Here is a 20359-nt window from a genome sequence, read left to right on the forward strand (position 1 = left end):
GGTATGGTGCGAGCGCATACGCAATGAAGGAAATGTCGAGATGCCGAGATGTTGCGTAAACATCATCCATCTTGCAGCACATGCCGATCGGAAGGAACAAATCAGGTTCACCCAAGCGTCCGACACGGGTCACACTATCTGTCAATCTTGTTGGATTTTTAGTTTTTTTATCTATTAGCTTTTCCTTTCATTCTCCAACCATCCCCGGTTTCTAGGGGGTTCTCTACTAATCCTCATGCTGACCGAAGCTCACGGGGCATTGGAATGACAGAAAAAAGTATCCTGAAATCAAACGAGGGGAAAATTAGGAGCAGATAGCTGCTTTCTCTATTTTGCCCTTTTTCGGGTGATTGGTTCCGTCAGTTTTCCCGGAAGCTGCGAGATGTAAAAGATATCCGGCAAGAGGCATTGAGAAGAGGCGTGATAATTCACTTCATTTAGGTGATGTGACAGACATAGTAGCAGATTTGTGTTTGTTATTTTTTTCCAAATTCGAGGCATGAGATCTAAGTAATGTAAACTGAGTCTGTCGTCAATCCAGGAATTTACGTGTAATAAGTCTTAGCTGGCTTAACATTTTAGCCTTTGACTTGAACAGAAGATATCTATCAAAAGAAGAAGATGACAACAGTAAGATGACGAGGTTAAAGTGAGGAATATTCTACATCTGTGTACATGAGGACAGCACCAGAGGGAAGCACCACAGTCAGTGGCGAACAACAGAAATAGTACACTGCACTTAAGAACACCAGACGATCCAACGAATAGATCAGCAAAGGAATCCTAACTTCAATCCTAATCGTAATCCTAACTTTGTGAATTTTAACAAGAACATAGGAACTTATCCAAGATACAGCAGGACTCCCCAGAACAAGTTTATTCAATTTGGCAAGGAGAACGACGGACGTCGACTAAAGCCGTGTGCTGATGACGAGAAAAATAATTGTGTGTCTACAAGGAATAGTGAAGAAAGGACAACAGTATTCAAAAATCTTGGATGGAGCACAAAGCAGGGTGACACCACGAACCAGCATGGAACTAGCCATGCAGATTTCGAAACCACAGCAAAGTATTCTAAGAGGAATGATGAAATGGGGCTAGGCAAATGGGAAGGATCGTGCTTTGCAGCAGCGCCAAGAAGTTCTCGGATGTGAAGAAAAGCGATCTTACATTTATGTTTCATATGCGTTATGAGGACAACGATTTTTGAATATGTTAAGTACCTGCCACAAATTTGTATTATTATAGGCGAAAGGAATGAGGGTTGCGGTTACGACGGTATATACAAAGTTTACTTTTTTTTGTTTGATATTAAAACTCTTATCGATCTATTTCGAAAACTAAAACGCCATAAATCTTTAAATATCGTAGACATAAAAACTGTGATTGAAAAGAAATCTCACCAGAAGCTTCAAGGAAACCACAATCTTTCCAGACAAACCATCACGCAATAGTCGCAAAAACTTCAACACAGTGCCATTTGCTCTGATGACATAAATTGCTATTGCACCCGAAAAATGTCCCTTCCCATCCAATAACTATACTCTGTCGCAACTACCCACGATACGGATTGCATAACGAATGCCCTGCTGTCTGCATCCCTTCGAGCGGGAGCGAAAGAGCGGATGGTTTCGTCGACATTTTGCGCATCTCGCACCGAACCGGCTCGAATGTTTTCGATCACGATCGGATGCCAAATTGCGAACCATTATCATTAGCTCTTGATTGAAAATTGATGAATCCATCGTTGCTGTCTGGAGGATGGATTAGGTTGGGTTGAGCTGCACTGCGACCGCCCTAAGCGTGCGAACGGGACCCGCCGGTTCGTCATCGACAGGCAGCAGAGCATCGACAGGGGACTGCATCATAATCTTCCTTCGAAATGGGATAGCATGCGGGACGACGGGTGGGTGGGAAAAATTCGGTGATGAAGCAGAGAAGATTGAGAAGTATCGATGGGGATCGACATACGAATGCCGGGAATAGTTTTGTTGTTGTTACTGTTGCATGTGTGTGTATGTGCGCTAAGCAAAGCCCGAATGCTTTGCTTATCATCATTACAGTTATTACGATTAACCGTGTCCGTTATTAGCTGCACTATTATGTAACAGTACAACGGTGTCTGCCTCGCAACGTAAGGGGGTGTGTGAGGACGAGCGCAACGGACCGCACGAGTGCAGTTGCACCGTTGCAAGGGTTTGCTTTTTGCCCCCTTTGCGAGCTACTAACGGGCTCACCACGCTCGTCGTTGTCGATCATGAGTGAACGGTTGCGATCATGAGCGTAAAGTGCATTGCATTGCTCGTTGCTATGGTAACAACTGGTGGCAGGACGATTGAGTTGGAGGCGGAACACGTAGTAAAGGGGAGTGATGTGGCAGACGTGTAAGTGCACAGCGGGTGTAAGAATGTAGCCAGCTCTGGGTACGAAATGCGATCGCATTCGATCGAAAAACGGTTTTATGGGGTTTTAAAACCGACGGCAGATTATCGGTGCTAAAGAAGTTGTTATATTGGGTGATAAACATAATATTGAACCATTCCTTTCAAAAGTGATTGTTAGAGAAAGGGTGCTTAAGTGCCATTTTAATGTTACACTATGGCAGCTTACGTTCAAATGTGTTTTAGGTCGTTTTTGGCGTTTTTTGTTATACAAGTAGCGTTGGTTTTTAAATACTTCCTTTGCATTTTTATCATTTAGAAAGCACGATTTAAAGCAGTGTAGACAACTTTATTAAAAAAACTTCACTCAACATTATCTTCAGACAAACAAAACTCATCTACAGTACAAGATAACCGTTGCTGCTCGCCACGGTGATGCAACTGCATTCATTTCCACCCACACAAATGCACCACCTTCCAGCAATCGAAGCAGATCGAACGGGCACGGTCCATTGGAGCCGGTTTGCCAATCCAACACTTCTCCATTCTCCCGAGCATGTTTCATCTTCTAGGCGTTCGCCGTTGCAGGTTAATTTCCGGTCACCACACCAGTTCCATCCCACCCAACAGCTAGCCCTTTATTCGTTCGTTCTATCCGCGGGGCACGAAGTCGCGTTTAATCGCACTCGACAGCCCCCCCCCTCCCTATCCACCTTCCATGCTTCTCCCAAACCAGCCGCACCCGCATCCCTGTTGGACGGGGTGGCATCCCAGAGGGTAAGGTGCCGGTGAAAAGAAAAGTATTATTCATTTCCTGCAACAAACAGCCCGAGCGGGTGGTGTTCGGTGCGCGCGTCAGCTGGGACACTTTGGTTGGGGCGCGCTAGCGCAAGGAAAAGTAAGACCGTGGCACATGTTTCATTGCACTTTCGTACGGGAAATGGAAAACAAACGGACCCACTGTTGAGGGAGGGCAAGCAAAGGGAAGGAAAATGGTAAAAGGAAATTCAATTGAATGGGGTTTTGGAAGCTTAATGCGGGCGTTGTGTGTGTGTGTGCGCACACAGACAGTGCCCGAGCAAGAGAGACAAACTGTCGCGACTGTGGCCGCGGTCGTGAGAAATTGATTAATTGAGATCGATTAATTCGTTTAAATTGAAATTAAATGATTCCGTCCGTTGGTCTAGAGGCCGCTGTACACTTTCGATCGTAAAATAAGCCATTTCTTTGTACGGTTACGGCCGGCCAACTGGCTGTGTGCTTAGAAACACAAATACAGAACAAATCATTCAAGCGAAACGTGCGTGGTTTGATGATATTTTCTTTACTTTCGCAATCGTTTGCTTGTGCCGAATCGAACGCTGATCGATAAACGGTACCATGGCAAGATCAACACTGCAGGAAAAGTGTGACAGTTGCGTAGAGGTTTGGCCGAACAAAAGCCTTCCCTTCAATCGGTTGGGGCGGATAATTTTAAATCATTTCGAAATCGAAACTGGCATAGGACACCGGGACACAGTGAGTCTGTGAGGTACGTTGAGGTTTCTATTGTTTCATGTGGCGTACGATGGCGATGTTTTGCCCTGTCGTGGAACGAGACTGGTACTAATTTTTAATTGATTTACAACTGTGAGATAAATTTTCTATTGACTGCATTTGCGGTGGTTGTTTTCTGACCTGATCTGACGAAAGAAAATGAAAATAATGTTCGTAAAAGGTACATTAGATTCCGTTTTCGATGCGTGAAAAATAATTTATCCAACCTATTTCTTTCTTTGCCCGCTCAACAATACATGATTTATTTGTGCGTAGAAAGAATGTTGTGAAGCGCAAATGGTATAGAATAAAATAAAATTAATTTCATTTTCCTACAGCTTCCCCATCGAATCATCCCAATTCAAATGGGAGGAACACAGCAGAGAGTAATTCATTTTTCCTAATCCGAGGCAATCGATTGGAATCCAAAACATCCAAACTTCCCTCGCCCTGCCAGCATAACGCGCCAAGCTCATGGGTGCATTTGGGAAATCGATTGACTGGGTATGGTTAAAAGAAATAAATAAAAATGGGCCGGCATTCGGTGGACCAGCATAAGTGAGCTTCTTATACTTACAGCCAAACCCTGTTCGCTGTTCGGTTGATCCGCCCGCCCGTTGATTGATCATGCAGGGAAACCCGCCCTCCTCCCCTTTTCACGAGACAGGAGGTCTCGACCACGCCATGATCACTAACCTTACTGCGTCCCTTCGTGCCTCTGGACCGCTGCCAGCCGAAATAAAACAGTACGTTTGTTTGGGGTGCATTCTCCATTTTGCGCTTCGCACCAACCAACGAAAGCAGCAATGAAATTATGTAAAGAATAAAAGCGAAAAGCCAATTCCCGAGCTTGTTGCGCCCTGCGAAAGGAGGTGGGACGGTGGAGCGGTAGCCGTGTCCATGGGTTGGGCCTTTCTTCCGCCTTTACTTTATTTTGGGGCAGATGAAAACTTGAGAAGAAGGCAACCTCGCGCGTACACCGCTTTTACACACCTTTTGCTCGCCGGCTCCTCACCGTTCCGGCTAATCTGTAGGAAATCGAATCAATTTTGTAATCATTGCGTCAGCGTTTTGCTTTCGGCTTTATGATTCTGAGTCTAACCCCGTCCCGCCGTTCGAAACTTTTTAGCGGCAGGAGCGGTGAAACACGAAGCGTCGGGCTGGTATGTTGGGGTGTGTTGGTTGTTGCGCTTATTTCTGCTATCATGCAGTCAATTATGGTGTTTAAAGGTACGCGGAGGTCCTTTCACGAAAATACGGACTGTCCGCCCGCGGGATGGCTCGCCGTGGTCAGCCACCCGACGTCAGTTGTCAGACGCATTCGCGTGTTGCGGTCCCTTAATGGGTTTGGAAAACGAAGGGTCACCACCCAAGCGGGTGGATGGTGTGCTTCGTCTAGCTGATTTTAGCGAGATTTCAACGCACCGTTCCAGCCCAGTGTGGGTCGGAGATCCCGAAATATCCCGAGAACCGTGTCCCGGGCAGCTTTAAAATTTGGGTGTTGCCAGTGGCGTAACCCGTGAAAGTACGGCCGTTTCGATTAACTACGCGCAACGGCATTGCATTTTGGACCGTTTGGCAGGTCGTGCACACGATTTGCGATCGATTTGATCGGTGGCTTAAATGGGGTGCTGCGCCAAAAGCATGCGCAAAAGCTATTGCAACATCCTCGCTGAAGGAGGCCGAGCTTGGTAGCAGATGTTAAGTTGGACAGTTGGTGTTCGGACGCTGATTAGTGTTGCCGGGTATTTGGATGTTTGAAAACATCGCACTAAAGAAGTTATTTAATGAGCGAGTACTGAAGGTGATCTTCGTACGTAAGCATCAGCGAATTGAATACGGTTATCTGGACTGGATAAGTGATGCAATTTAAGTAGGCCATGCTGAGTTTTGGAAGGAAATATCATCTTCTTTTTAGCAGCGCTTTTTTCAAAGTTGTGAGGATTTTAACAATGATTTGTTTGTGCTAGGCTCTTGTTTGTATCTAAACTTAAACTTACTAACCAATAAGTTGGCATTTGTTTTAAACAACGTAAATATTGTCAGTATTCATTAGATCCTCATTGGAATTGATTCTTTAAAATTATAATATCTTATGTTTCTGACGTGAGGATTCGAATGTGGATTCTATGAAAGAGGTGCAATTCAAGGAGGAATATGCAATATGCATAGCCTGCCCTTAATGGTGTGATAGCTTGCAATTAATTTATTGAAAGCCAGAACTCTTGAAAGGCTGTATATCGTCAGAGTTCAATTTTATGATTTACACTTTTCTTCATAATTCGGTATGTGTGTGTGAGTGTGTGGTAATCTTGTGTGAAGTGTATCATTGATAATTTAGGTGATATTAACAATTTGCAAACTGTAGGAGGTTCAGTGGCAGAGGCGCCGAACTTCTCAAGACAGGACCGGGACTAAAATCCCATCCAGACCTTTCTCTCGAAATGAGGACTGACAATCCGACAAACATCAACAATAAACAATAACTGGATTTGATTGATATTTGAAAAAAAAAATCTTCGCTACGCTTCGAAGAATTCATTCACAGACCAGACACCAATCACCAGCGACGTAAGAGGCGTTCCTAGCAGCTCACATTGATAACATAGGAATTCCCCTTATCAAATCCTACAGTGTGATTTACACATCATTTCAGAACCTGCGCAAATAAAAATAAAGCTTCGTAGTTCTTATTCGACCGTGCTAACATTAACAAGCGTTCAATATTGCTTCCGAAATGACCGTTACAGTCAGATATATTTCCTTGCTGTTGCCGATCCTCTCGCTTTCATGTTTGATTTATTGCACTGTTCAGGTTGAACAACCGCACTGTACTCTTGATAATCGTTATGGTGATTCAAAAGGCATCATCGTACCAGCCGCACAGTGCACCACTTTTCGGGAACCGCTTAAGACCGGCGATGAGCCAAACCAGCTCGTCTGCTGTCCGGTGTTTCAAAACGAACCAAACTGTGGCCGACTCTCCAAATACGCGGACGAGTTCAGCTTCGATAGTCGCGAGACACAACTCGACCAGTTCCCTTGGACAGCGATGATTCTACACCGGCGGGTCAGAAAGATTGTGTGCAGCGGTTCGCTCATCAACACACGGTTCGTCCTATCAGCTGCTCACTGCTTTGTAGCGATGCGTGGCGTGAGTAAACCGTAAGTGATAAGCAGCAGTAATTTACGAGCACATATGTTACGAGTAAAATTATCATCATTTTCAGTGCGTCAGACTACCGGGTACGGCTGGGTGATTGGGATCTCGCGCAAGATGAGGATTGCATGTACGTGCGCAGTCAGTACGTCTGTAACCTGCAGCAACCGGCAGACTACGGCGTGGAAATGATCGTTACTCATGATTCTTTCGAACGACAACGAAGAGACTTGCTGCACGACATTGCACTAGTTAAGCTTGCCGTGCCGGTGAAGTACGGTGTGCAGATAGGACCGGCCTGTTTGCCAAACTGGAGCATCGAAGTGCCCGAGATTGTTGGTCAGAATTTTACCGTAACTGGATGGGGCAGAACGAAGTCATTTGCTGGGTTAATACGCAAGTACAAAATTGAAATGATGGGCAGGAATATTAGCACGTGCGTTAAGGCTTATGGGTTACAAGCGGCTGAGGTCTCTCGGATACATTTGTGCGCTGGTGGTGTTCCGAGACGAGACGTGTGCCATGGCGACTCGGGAGGCGGTCTATTGCGCCGAGAAGCTAACCATTGGGTACTGGTCGGCATTATAAGCTTTGGATCGTATCGCTGTGGCAGACCACTTCCAGGTGTGTACACAAATGTAGCGCACTACCTCGATTGGATCCAGTGGGCCATCGATAGGTCCGTTTTAGGAGATCGAAGCCAATAGTTATAAATTTTAAACTGCTGTATAACTCGTATGAATAAAAAAGATCAACAAAATGCCACTGTTGCCCTCTGCGCCCTAAACCAACGTTGTATATTTCAAGAAAAACTTCCCAAACATCTAATTATCAGTAACTACCCACCACCAGCAGGTAACCCTAGGTTACCTTCTAGCATGGCTGCGATGTGAAGCAAGCTGAACAAAACGCAGTTCAAAACAGGCACCTGGCACCAGAACAGCCCGCGCGTAGTGTTGCGTCGTCCAATTTGTTGCGCAGCGCGCTAACTCCAGTCCAGCGGGGACGTTGGATCAATCAAGCATCGGTAGCAAGTCAGCTGGTGCTGCAGCCACCGGTTTCCTTTGCACCTGATATGTAAATTAATCAGCCACTTTTTGACATCCATCAATCGCACCAAAGTCCGGACCGGATCGAACGGTCGATGGCGAAATCGGTGCTCGCGATCGCTCGCGAACTGATCTAGTCAAACCGTAAGGCGTCGCGTTCCGTGGCCCAATGATTTCCCCCTTTGGCGTTCGTGTCGATCAACGCTTGTCCTATCGACAGCTGAACGCTGCTCCCGGATATATCGAGTGCACCTAGTCCATGGATATCCACGGCTACCGTTTGATACTCGACCAACTGGAATCCCACTAATCCCAAAGTTTCCCTCTTATCCCAATCTCCTTCCCCAACTTAGGGAAGTCAAACAGTTGATCTAACAACTGGCGACATGCAGCAGCAGCTCATGCTTAAGAATGGTATCGATTGGATCCGATGTAGGTCTGGAAGTTGTTGGCGTGTTTGGCACGGAAAGCGCTTAACTTGTACCGCTTCCAGCTGTGGACATTAGGCCGTGGCGCTGACTAAACGATTTAATTTGCATCCGCCCTTCTCTCCAGTGGATCACTTTTTTCTCGCCTTGGAACATTGACAGTGCAGGGAGCGAACTACTCGCCATGAGGTTGTGCGAGTGACAGCTGCAGAGGACTTGCAAGTGATAAATAAACAACAACACTGGCAGCGAATCTTAGGGCAAGCTGTTCAACGATGGTCCCTTGCCGATGGGTTACAAAGGATTGTCGCGACGAAAAGGTAGGCTTCTCGTTCGCCAAAGATTGCTCGGTGGCGGATCGTGATCCATCGATCCGTTCCAAATCCGTCACCGTGCAGTACTGGGCCGTACGCGAATCAACTCACCACGGGGCGGAAATACTCAACTCTCGACACCAGCGGACCAAGTGGCATTGGCGTCAACACGGCATTCATGCTCGTTCGTACCACTTACCTTTGTTCTGTACACCGGATTGCTAAAGTCCCAGTCCCAGGGGGCGACGAATAAATATCCACGTTTTGACACCTTTCGCGTTGCCTGCAAGTATAGTAAGAAGGGTAAACAAAGTATGAGACATTATGGTACGGAAAAATGGAGAACGCATGCAGATATGTTCTACCAATGGCAGTCAGTATGCGTACGTATAGGTGTGAGCGATTTAATTATGAAGGCATTGTAGGGATGAATTACATGATGAGAATTTCGGATACAAAGTTGTGTAAAACATAGGGCAACAAGTCTTTCAAGGGTGGATTTAAATTGACAAATCTACTACTTATAGTTTATCTAAAAAAATTTTGTGAAGATACAACAAAAAAGATTACCCATAGTAGTAAAACAACTATAAAAAACGTAAAAACATCTTCAGATAACAAAAACTGATGGACAATTTTGCAGCCACCAAAGCAGATTAAGCATGATAAAAAATGAATACAAAAACAAACAATGCAAAAGCATAAAAAGGATTGTCAATATCGAGAAAAGTTTTGAATTAATAGAGAAAAAGTTTTAAACACTTTAAAAAGTGTCAGATAGAATGACAATACTCAAATCTTCCTTTGAATGAAAATGACCCAAAAAAAGAGTAATAGAGAAGTCACTGAGTAATGGTGTGTATTCATAAATATTACTCTTCAACTCATGAAAACATAAGAATTGGCAATCAGATAGCACATTGCCAAAAATGAAAGTCAAATTAGCCTCTCACAATGAGCTTATTGTTTGTGGGTCGTATCGCAGCATTTAACTGGTTAAATCCAAAATTGATTCCTACTAATAAAACGACACTTGTCTTTGCCCCGGTTGAAATTGTGTTGACAGCTTTATGCAGCTTTTAAGTTACAGCCAATATAAAAGTGATTTCCAAATGTGGTGCGTTCTTGCGACAACTGGTTATGAAAGCGATGAAAGCGCAATCGGAACCTAAAACGGTGCTCTGATTAAACGGGCCGTCCTTCCTTTTTATTTTGTGCCTGTTGGTATACTCTAGTCGAGAGCCCAACCGAATCGAAACACCCAACACAGCCTCGTAATCTTCAGCATCGGTTGTTTCGTGCATTGGGCAAAGCATTCACTTTCTACCCTGCCACGCTACGAAGGCAATGAAATCAACTATTTAAAACTTCCCCAAGCGGAGAGAAAAACACAAGAACACTGAACCAAACTCCGGAACGAGTAGGTACTAACGATCGAGTGCAATCACCGATCAACAAGCACCAACCAACCAAGAGCATATGATCAAGACGGTACACCACACTCGTCAGAAGGGAAATAAAAACGGGATCAATGAGCTTAATAGTCGCAGCGGCCTGGTGAGCGGGTATGCACGGAAATCAACATGCCGCGAATGGGCCGACTTTTATTGAAGAGCATTCAAGTGGAGGGAGCTTGAAAAATTGCACAAATTTACAAGTGCAACAGTTAGTAGGTTCCCGGTCTGCGAAACGGTAATCGGAGCAAAAAAACCGGGCTGACTCACACACAATCGCAATCATCACGAGCGGGAGTTTGCCTTTTTTGTTGTTGTTTTGTCCGTCTTGAGCGTCTGGCTGGCTTTGGAGGGAGTCCATCACCGTTCGCGTACGAGCGTCCCAGTCCCGGGGTAATGGTGTATAAGAACATTCACCCAATTAATAAATTGATCAAAGTGCACTCCGGCATCATTTGGCTTAATTAAACATAAGCGGTCGGGAAAAGTGATCGAAGGACGTTGGACGTTCTAGGCAGGATGGTGGTGGTCCTGTTCTTTCTTCCATTCTTCTCACAACACTCGCTGAGGTGAACGTACCAATTGACCTACTAAAACAGAATTCACCCCTTCATTGAGGGGGGAGAGTTTTCTGCACACTCCACCACTATTCCCTCTTTATGTGATCCGGTGGCTCACTAGAACCATGTACCCAACCGGTAGTCAATAATGTTGCCACGGTGCGGTCGCTTCTGGTTTCATATTTTCATTTCGAAAGCAATCCGCCACAACGCGATGCAAATCCGTTCGAAGCCTCCAAATAAGCTTCCCCGAGTGACGCTCATTTGTAGCTCCCTTTTTCGTGTGTCGAGACAAGTTTGCAAATTCCCAGTGAGTGGTTTGTGTTACCCATTCGGGCTTTTCTTCACTTCGTCAGTGAACGACAAGTGGTAGATTTTGATTTTTAATTCCTTTCGGTTGAAGGGTTCGGGGACGCGACAACGCGCACTACCAGAAAGCGCTCGCACACCTGTCCATAAACATTAATGCTTATTGGATGAGTTTTGGCATAGTTTGGCTGCTTCGCTCTTTCGTCCCAATAATACAAGGGTAGCTTTCATTGGTTTAAGTTGAAATTCTCTTTGGATGACATCGTGTTGTTGATCTGTTTTACGGTTGAGCATAGAAATGTCCAGAAGCAAGAAGACTCCCGTAAACCCAGTAGCACAACATGGTGGATAAGACAATTTAACAAATTGAAAGTAAATGATGGCTAATGATTAAGATAAGCGAGTATAGGAATGAAATGATTATGACATATAAAAAGCATTGTTTGGTGTGGTGTTTACAATACGGCAACGTGCCGTCAAATATAATAATAAATAAATAAAAAGTATTGTTCTTGTTAAAGACATTATTTAAGTATCTCAACAGTACAGGCATCAACAGCAACAATGCCAGTATAAGTACATAAACATTAATTATAAATCAGGCATAAAACTAGGAAACTAATAAGATGAACGTGGAATGAGAATATAGAATTTAAAAAATATATTCTGATGCTGCAATAAAAATTAAATTTTAATACGAAAAAATGCACATCCTCATGTTAAACATTAGAACATCTGGTACTTAAGCTTTATTTACGCGACTTAATATCACACTTGTTGGGAAGAAAATGAACCCATTTAGATTTTGTTTGCATTTAAAAGAAAAAAAACCCCGATTAACAGTCTATGACTACAGATTGCTTAATTTCATTACGATTGTTGCCCAATTTCAATGCGCCTGGAAGCGCAACTGGTACACAAAATATGTAAATGAATTCAGCTTCCAGCAAATACCAGCTACGCCTTTCACTGAAAACGGTGGCGGGACTGCATTCAGCAACTTGAAGAGTTCATCAAAAAACGAAACAACCAGTTGTCGGTAGCTTACCCGGTAGGGCATGTTCCGTGGAAAGGGAAACATTTACATTCTTGTCGCTGACCCTTCCCCAACCTTTCGAACTGTGTGTTTAAATCGTTGAATCGAGCGTTTGTACTGTGCAGCCGAAAACGGCATGCCATGGTATGGAAATAATGGGATCGGGTATGTTAAATGTCACCATTTATTTCCGTCAAATGTTTGTGGCGTTGATTTCTGCGCTGAACGACGCAAAAAAAAGGCAAACACACAAAAACAACAAACAGCGTGCCGGTTTAGTTGTTGTCACTGTATGAAGAATGAAACCTGTTGTGTTTGAAACACACATATAGGAGGCACAGAACTAGGGCCTTCCGGAAGCTTACGGAGCAAACCCGTAGCGACAGTCGGTGTAAGGCTGGGACCGGTCAAGTTGATCGAAGCGAGGCTGGTGAAACGGGACAGAATCTATGTCATACCGTGCAGCGGGTGGTTTGACGGGCAGGTAATTTGAATTTACACATTTGTTTCATTGTTTTCGTGGAGGTGTGAATGGTCAGCGCAAAGTGTTGCAAGTGAACTTTTGCCAACGCTTTGGAGTGTGGGAGTGGAGTTGGTGGGTGCTTTGGTACTGAAGTTGTCACACAACGGGATGTTGCCCTCGTTTTAACGTATGGATGATACTTGTAACATTAACATTTTAGTAGTCTTTTTCAAACTTAAGCGATGACACCAGGATAGCAATAAAACTATGCTTTACATGTTCATTTGAATAATTTTGAAGTGCTGGGCAGTTAAATAATTAATTAAAAACATTTCTGAACAAAAACTTTTTTGAAATTCTCTCATAACGTTCATTTTATGCTTCTCACATGCTTCTTAAAAGGAACAATGGCATTACCTGCGAATCAACTCATTTGCTGTTTACGATAGCCCATTTCAGAAATGCCGGCTATCTCCACCAACAACCATCGTGCCAATACGTTCGTTACATGCTTTCATGCAAATCGGTAGCATGATGTAAACTGGCAGCGACAACATGTGATCGGCAGACCCGACGAATTCCATAAATAATATGCCCTTGAGTCACCAGGCCGAGACGATAGAAACGATTTTGCACGTTTCCCTATCAGCATTGACGATAGCCGACGATCATGCACAGTTGCTAGAGCAAGGCATACAACATATACAGTCATTGCTCCCTGTCCCTTCCAACGATCGATCGATTCTCGGTTGTCTCAGAAGGGGCCTGGGCCGGCCAGCAAATTGATGATATACCCAACGACTAGTCCCAGTGTGCATTTCAAACATCGATAGGCAAAGTTCGCAAACCATCATCGACGACCGGCGAGTAAGGTTGCGTAAGAGCCTCCTGCTTCTAAGCCTTAGCTTGACCTAATCGCCAAAACGTCACGCGTTTGCGTGTTACCAACCTGTTGCTGTTGTTGCCTTCGTCCGTTCAAGAGCCTCCACCTCTCGACATTAGATGCGGGGAATGCGGGGAATGCGGGGCTTGGGTTCGGCTTTACCCTTCCCCCCCCCCCCCCCCTACACGTGAGGGCCCTTTTTTGTAGTGTGTCTAAGGGTACAAAAAGTGAAGATTTTTAATCGTGGGAACGCGACGCAAACGGACATCTTTTAGCGTGCGCATCTTATTACTCTGCACCGTGCACTGGACCCGTGGTCTCGTGTTCGCATGATCTAGAGGCCGCCTAAGCAATGCAGCCCACCACTGTATCGAAATGTTTTGTGTCGATCGAAAATCGAATCGACAAATGCCGCAATACCGGCACAATCGGGAAGCCTTACGTGGAGTGTTGCGATCGAATCGGAATCGGCGGCAGGTTAGTCTCTTGGTTCGTGATTTTAAGTGAAAGATCAACGATGGCGGAGAAGGGCTTTCGAGGGACATCGAGCAGTGATCTTTAGGCGTGTAAGTGTGTGTTTATGTATCTAATGGTTGACCGAAAATTTCATTACGCTCATTGTCATATGCAGTGGAGGTTTGAACAAGAATTGTTTTACTTTATGTGTTAATATGACTTGATCGATAACAGAGGCGGATTTTGCCCTTATCCCTGAGCTCATCGGACATGCATCAGATCCGCCAGTATCTACAACTATCGTTTAATTTACAAATCGTTTTAGGCTTCAACTCGTGCAAACCCCGTCACCCTGATCCATTTAAAGGAATTGTTAAATCGTTTACGTGGTTGTTTCAAATAAATTGAGCAATATTGCAAGGCAATATTGGATGATAAAATGTTCGTTTCACATTTTAATTTGAGAGAAGCAAATGCTTGGTAGAAATTCTGCAATAGATCACTTACTGAATGTGAAATTACGTCCTTGTAATTGTCCTTACATCCCACAAGAAGTTTGTAATAATCTACTATCCTTTTGAAAAAATAACGCTGAGAGATTCAAAAATTCCCTAATATGGATCGAAATCCTGTAAATTCAGACTTAGCTCAAGCAACTCAGCAGGTGATGTGTCAATAACAACATGTTAAAATACCAGAAATAAATATTTAACCAAATATTGTCGACTGCGCCTTAAAAATTATTTTTTTTTTCAATTTTAGGTTACAAAAGCGCGGCCGCAAAACAATATTTACCAAGGATTAGAAAGAAACACATAAAACCGGCATGAATTAATATTTTCCATTTCAATATCTTCAATATCTAATATCGAGCCTTAAGCCGCGGGCATTAATCGAAAAAGGCGATTCCTTCGCCGCACGACAGTAAAGACCCATTATTTATGGCTCACATAAACTCATCATAGTCTCATTCAAATCGATTTAAATGGACAACTTGCTGACCATTAGGGATCCCTGCCCTCCTCACTCTTGCCACACAACCAATACAACCCCCTCCAGTGGAGTTGAAGAAGCTCCCGAACCTGAAAAGTTTTTCAGATAAATCAGCAAATCGATCGCTATGGGACGGGACGGTGCGCGACCATCGTAAAGCCCGGGCGCAACATAAATTTCCCAAGCTCGCACGCTCGGAGGGCGACCCCCATTTCGATACGGATGGCCTTTCGAAAAAATGAATTTGACGGCTACACACAGATGGTTTGATTTGGATGCAAACCGAATGGAACTCCTCCGCGCAATTCAAAAGAAACGATCGAGAAACAGGCGATTGGTAGGCGGGTGGGTGGGTGGGTGTATGTTGGTTGGTTAGTTTATGTTCCTCCTTCTTCCTTGTCTGCGGGTAAATCATTTTTTCTTCATCTGCAAAACCTTTGCCGGAATAAAGAAGCATCTCTCTAACAAAACAAAACAAAAAAGTGAATAACATTTTATCTTTCGTTTTTATGGCTCTTTCTATTTATTGGCAGCTGCTTTTGTGAGGCGGATTTTTGGTAGGTTACAGAGCGGTGGGGCCGCCGAAAATCGATTGCGCGATCATGTGCTCATGCCGAAATCGATGATCATCTTTGCGCTTGGCAGGTTTTCTTCGGCAGGCAGGTGTAGTAAGGCGAGGATTACCCTTTTGCTAGCGCTCTTTCGACAATAATGCTGTCACTTTGCTGTGTGTGTGTGTGCGTGTCTATCTCTCTCTCTCTCCCTTCCCACCCTAATCTTGATCGTCATCAGCGTCATGTGGGATCATCTGAGATGAGCATTTTATTGTTATTACTATTATCATTGCTTTCCGTTAATAGTTTTTTTACCCTATCTCTCCTATATTTAGCAACAGCCAACACAAAGTAAACCAAAGACTTTGTGAGATCCAAATAGTGGGGAGGGAGCGGGAGGGTGAGAAGAAAACTCATCGCTTGTTTCCATCACCCAACTTCTTAGACCACTTGCTAAAGTCCAATCTACTCTGCTGTCAGCAAATTGACGGGGTGGCTTTAACGAATCACTTAAAGGTAACTGTTTCTTGACCTTGGCGCTCGATCTTCGCCCTCTTCTCACAGACAAGCAGACACATTTTGGCCCCGGTGTTGCACACCATTTTCGGGCTGGCGGCGGGTGGGTGAATCTGTTGGCCATCTCGAATGCTTTCATTGCCGTTTTGTTGGTGGTGGTGGTGGTGCGTTGCGTAGGCTGATGCGCATTCCACAAATGGATGGACATTTCACGTGCCACAAGCACAGGGTACACAACACTACACAAAGCGTTTTGCGTTGGAACGCGTACACTGGCAGGTTGTTCAAAAGAGGCTTTTGTCGGGTCGAAAGAGATGCCTCGGTGGGAGGAGGAAGATTACCTTTTAGGAAAACATAACGACCAATTCAAAATATGCTGACCTCCGATGAAGATGACCCGCTGGGTGCGTGTTTCCAAAAACGTTCAAAATTGTACGTTTGGGATTTTGATCAGATTTGTCGAAAGCAAGGAAGAATTTTACCACTCAAAGATCATTTATATATTTCTCTTGGCAAGCTTTTCAAGGATCATGGAATTTCTCCATGCGCAATCTCGTAACGTCACGTAACGCACGAAATTCATTCAACTGCATCGATCCACCAGTGTAAAGCCTTCCCAACAACAAACAGTGAAAGGATCGGCGAAAGTTGTTATTTTGATTTATATGCATCCCAGCAGCCGGTGTAGTGCCCATGTGCGCCTCTCCTGCCTATGCAAAACCGATAGACAATTGTCAACAACAAAAAACAGGAGGAAGAAGAAAACAACACACATTTCTTTGGCCAAATGCATCTGCGAAACTGCACACTAACCGCGTACGGTTAGGAACGCGCGATTATGGCTGGACGACGATCGATTTCGTGAAAGTCCTTTACCCCGTTTTGCATCTCCCAACGCTTGCAGGCGTTTGCGGTTGGCCACAGGTCGTCTATTGTTTGCGATAGTGAATAAATCTCCAAACATTCCACAGACCCATGCTTGACCCAAACGGTGTGCACGGACCGTGTTGTTGTGGTCGTCGGGCATGATGTGCAGAGTATGGGTGCAGGTCCGCCATCTCTGATGGCGTTTTTCCCGCACTTTGCTCTCCCGGGATGTGGTTGAGAAAATAGTTTTGCGTTTCTGTGTGTTTTTTTTTCTTCTTCATAGAAAATTCCCTTTAAACCGACTAACTGCGGTAGGGCTAAATGTGTTTGTCTGACGACCCTTTTGGCTGCGATAGTGAAGGTGAAAGGCGACGGAAAGGTTTTCCTATTTGTAGTCTAGACGCCAATTTTCTGGCTAGAAAATATCCATTCATGGGTTGTATCTTTTTCACTGCGAACACATGAGTAGAATTGTATATTGAAATTGAAATGATGTATCGTGTATACCATTTTAGTATCTGCATGCTAGAGAACTTTAATATATTGACGTTATAAAAGCGGTACAGTGTGTAGTATAATTAAATAACCAGTGCTTTATTTTGCCTAAATTTTTTTTAAGGAAATGTTGGGAAAAAATGTCTTTGTTTTACTTGACAGCAGTATTTTAGTTCATAATACGGCGCAAAATAAATAAATAACAGAATTTAACTTTTTGATGCATCACATAGTATATACAATGATACTTGTAACTTAGTATTCAGCTCTGGGGTATTCGAAAGCCTAATGCCAAGGAACTGAATGGTAATTAATAAGGTTGTATTAAGTTCCAAATCCATACAAAAACAGCAGCAATATCATATACTACTGTGTCCTAAAAGTAAGGTGACATTGGATGTCAAATTTCGCGCGCCAAAAAAAAAATTCCCTTGTTTTTATTTTTCGTTTGTCAATATGAATGTTTTTGACAGTTCTGCCACGTTTCAAGTTACAACATCAAACCGGATAAGAGTGACAATTTGTTTTCGGAGCTGCGCCAAGAGTTTTTGTCCATATTGACCATGTCCAAGTTTGTGGAGCAACCAAAAAAGCCAGAAGGGGAAGAATCTATATCGAAGAAAACTGTGTACAAATGGTACAGTGATTTCAAGAATGGCGGTGAGAAGGTCGAAGAGAAGAACCGCCCGAGGAGATCATAATCCTTGACCATCAACTACAGCTGGTTTTTGCACCACGATAATGCGCCCTCCTGTACGGCCATCATTTTCAGGTAGTTTTTCGCAACCGTATTCGCCAGATTTGATACAAGCCGACTTCTGGCTGTTTAAAAAGCTAAAACGGCAGCTTCGGGGACACCGTTTCAATAGATACCGTTTAGATAGTTCTAGGAGATTTAAGTCGCAGCGACGGCGGAACTAAAGGACATCCCAGCATTCGCGTTTTCCACCTGCTTCGAGGAGTGGGAGAAGAGGTGGAATAAGTGCATTGTATCGAAAGGGGATTACTTCGAAGGTGATCCATCATTTGGCCTAATAAAAATTATTAAATAAATTATTTTTTGGGCAAAGTAATACACGGTTTGCTTTTCAAAATGTTTAAAATATTTTAAACCCGTTTTAAGGGTGGTCCGGTGGAATTGCGACAGCGTTACCGGTCTTTACGCGGTAGAATTGAGGATCAAATCCCATCCGGATCCGTGACGATCCAACTACGTGAACTCGCAAGTCTAGTAAGCGATCGATGGACGGCGTGATTGAGTTGGTCGTTAAGTCAAACAAAAAAACATTTTTTAAATACATTATCGAAATAACCTTCGCATTCATAGCAACATCAGAGGAATTGCTTTCTTTCTCAAAACCATAATTTCGTCAATCGGTGATATAGAGCAGGGATGATTATACACCTGTATTCTCCACATTTATTTCACATACATTTTAAACATTGTTCTAATACATCCCGTTACCGATAATACTAAAAAATCTTCAGGTATTGTTAAAGCGTAAACGTGTTTTTTTTTTTATTTTAAAACAACTTGGTTTCATTATTACAAGAACTTGCGCAAATACTTTCATGTTTTCATATTTTCATATTCGCTCGTACTCGGTTATTATAAAAGATTGTTTCACGACACTGTTTTTGTTTTACTGTTTCGTCCGTCTCTATAAATAATTATTTTATAATGTACAATCGAAACATGGTGATTCGAGTGTGATTTCTGCCAGCTTTTCTACTGGCTTGTACGTAACTCTGAACACTAGTAGTTGAATAAGTGTCTTACATTCAATGGCAATCAGAAAGATATCTTTCGATTTAAATATTGTTTCTGTTGACCTTTACAAAACATTTCCTCCGATTTACACGAACAAATGCTTTACTTCAACGCGATGCCAATCTCTGCTCTCGATTTGCCCACAAAACACATTTCTAGCGATAAACTCGCCATGATTTCATTACCATTTTCATAGCCTTGCTCTTCCGTGCCTCCGGGAGACTCTATTAGAATAATTTGAATTTAATTGACTGGCCGAGTTCGCATCGATCGATCCACTTTCCGCTGAACCCGCGGTGATGGTGGTTATAGATTTTCCAATCATTACGGCCCTACCGCCATGCGCGATGATGCCCGGGATTGCTGTCGCTCTAATTCAAACAAACATTCCATCATCTTTTCCTTCGCTCAATGAGATGCCGCGGTGCGATCGTGCGTACAACAAGCACCACAAACCACCGGCGGCACGATTATCGAAGCGCCCCGGTTGCATGTTATGCTCGCTTATTGCTGCACTTCGATCTGTGGTTCCGTCCGAGCGTCCGCACAGATCGATGGTTTGCTATCGTAGCCACGAACGGCGAAAAATGGGAGAAAGGAAAGTACGGCGAAAAGAAACAACCGGACCGGTTTACTAACACCTTACGTCTGGTGCAGGTTAAAAAAAAGCGCATCAGGGTTCCAACGGGGGAAAGAAAAACAAATGGGATCATCACATCCAAGAGGCTCACACCCTTTCGGCGCATAACTGTGGTGGGCACGGATCGATCGGTAGCAGTAGTACGAGATGCGAGGAAATGAAGATGAGGTCTGTGCATAAATAATTAAACATCAATGTGACACAATTTTAAGATCGTTCGTGTGGAGCGCGAGAAGTGCAACGATGCATCAGCTAAAACGGTGCCGAGCCGTCAACAGGTGACACCTCGTTTAACGACCCAAGGCGATCCATTTCAATGCTGCTAGGCTTTATGGATTTAATTTAATGGAGCTTTATTTTTATGCCTTTTTTACGAGGTATGCATTCGTCTTTCAAACGCTCAAAAAAGAAGAGGAAGAAGTGTTTAGCTAAGGTGTGTATTCCACTCCCTATCTTAATCCACCGGGTAAAACCGTTTGGAAAGTAAAATACAA

General features: G+C 43.8%; 2 protein-coding genes across 4 annotated transcripts in view; both read right to left on the reverse strand.

Moving 5' to 3' along the window:
* The window catches only part of LOC126565618 (profilin), a 460520-nt gene that overhangs the window by 83972 nt on the left and 356189 nt on the right, over positions 1-20359 (reverse strand). Inside the window, exon 4 of one of the 2 annotated variants that reach the window (XM_050222813.1) lies at positions 19621-19631. The exons of the other annotated variant lie outside the window; for it this stretch is intronic. The gene's annotated coding sequence lies outside the window, so the exon portion shown is untranslated. Of the gene's footprint in view, positions 1-19620; positions 19632-20359 lie in introns of those variants that run through there. 2 annotated transcript variants of the gene reach the window in all.
* Positions 1-20359, reverse strand: part of LOC126563739 (protein outspread) — a 197440-nt gene that overhangs the window by 82131 nt on the left and 94950 nt on the right. For both annotated transcript variants that reach the window (XM_050220437.1, XM_050220436.1), the window contains exon 2: positions 9068-9151. In XM_050220437.1, coding sequence (XP_050076394.1) covers positions 9068-9151 — 84 coding nt within the window. The remainder of the gene's footprint in view (positions 1-9067; positions 9152-20359) is intronic.

This window comes from Anopheles maculipalpis, chromosome 3RL, assembly GCF_943734695.1.
Source record: "Anopheles maculipalpis chromosome 3RL, idAnoMacuDA_375_x, whole genome shotgun sequence".
Taxonomy (NCBI): Eukaryota; Metazoa; Arthropoda; class Insecta; order Diptera; family Culicidae; genus Anopheles; species Anopheles maculipalpis.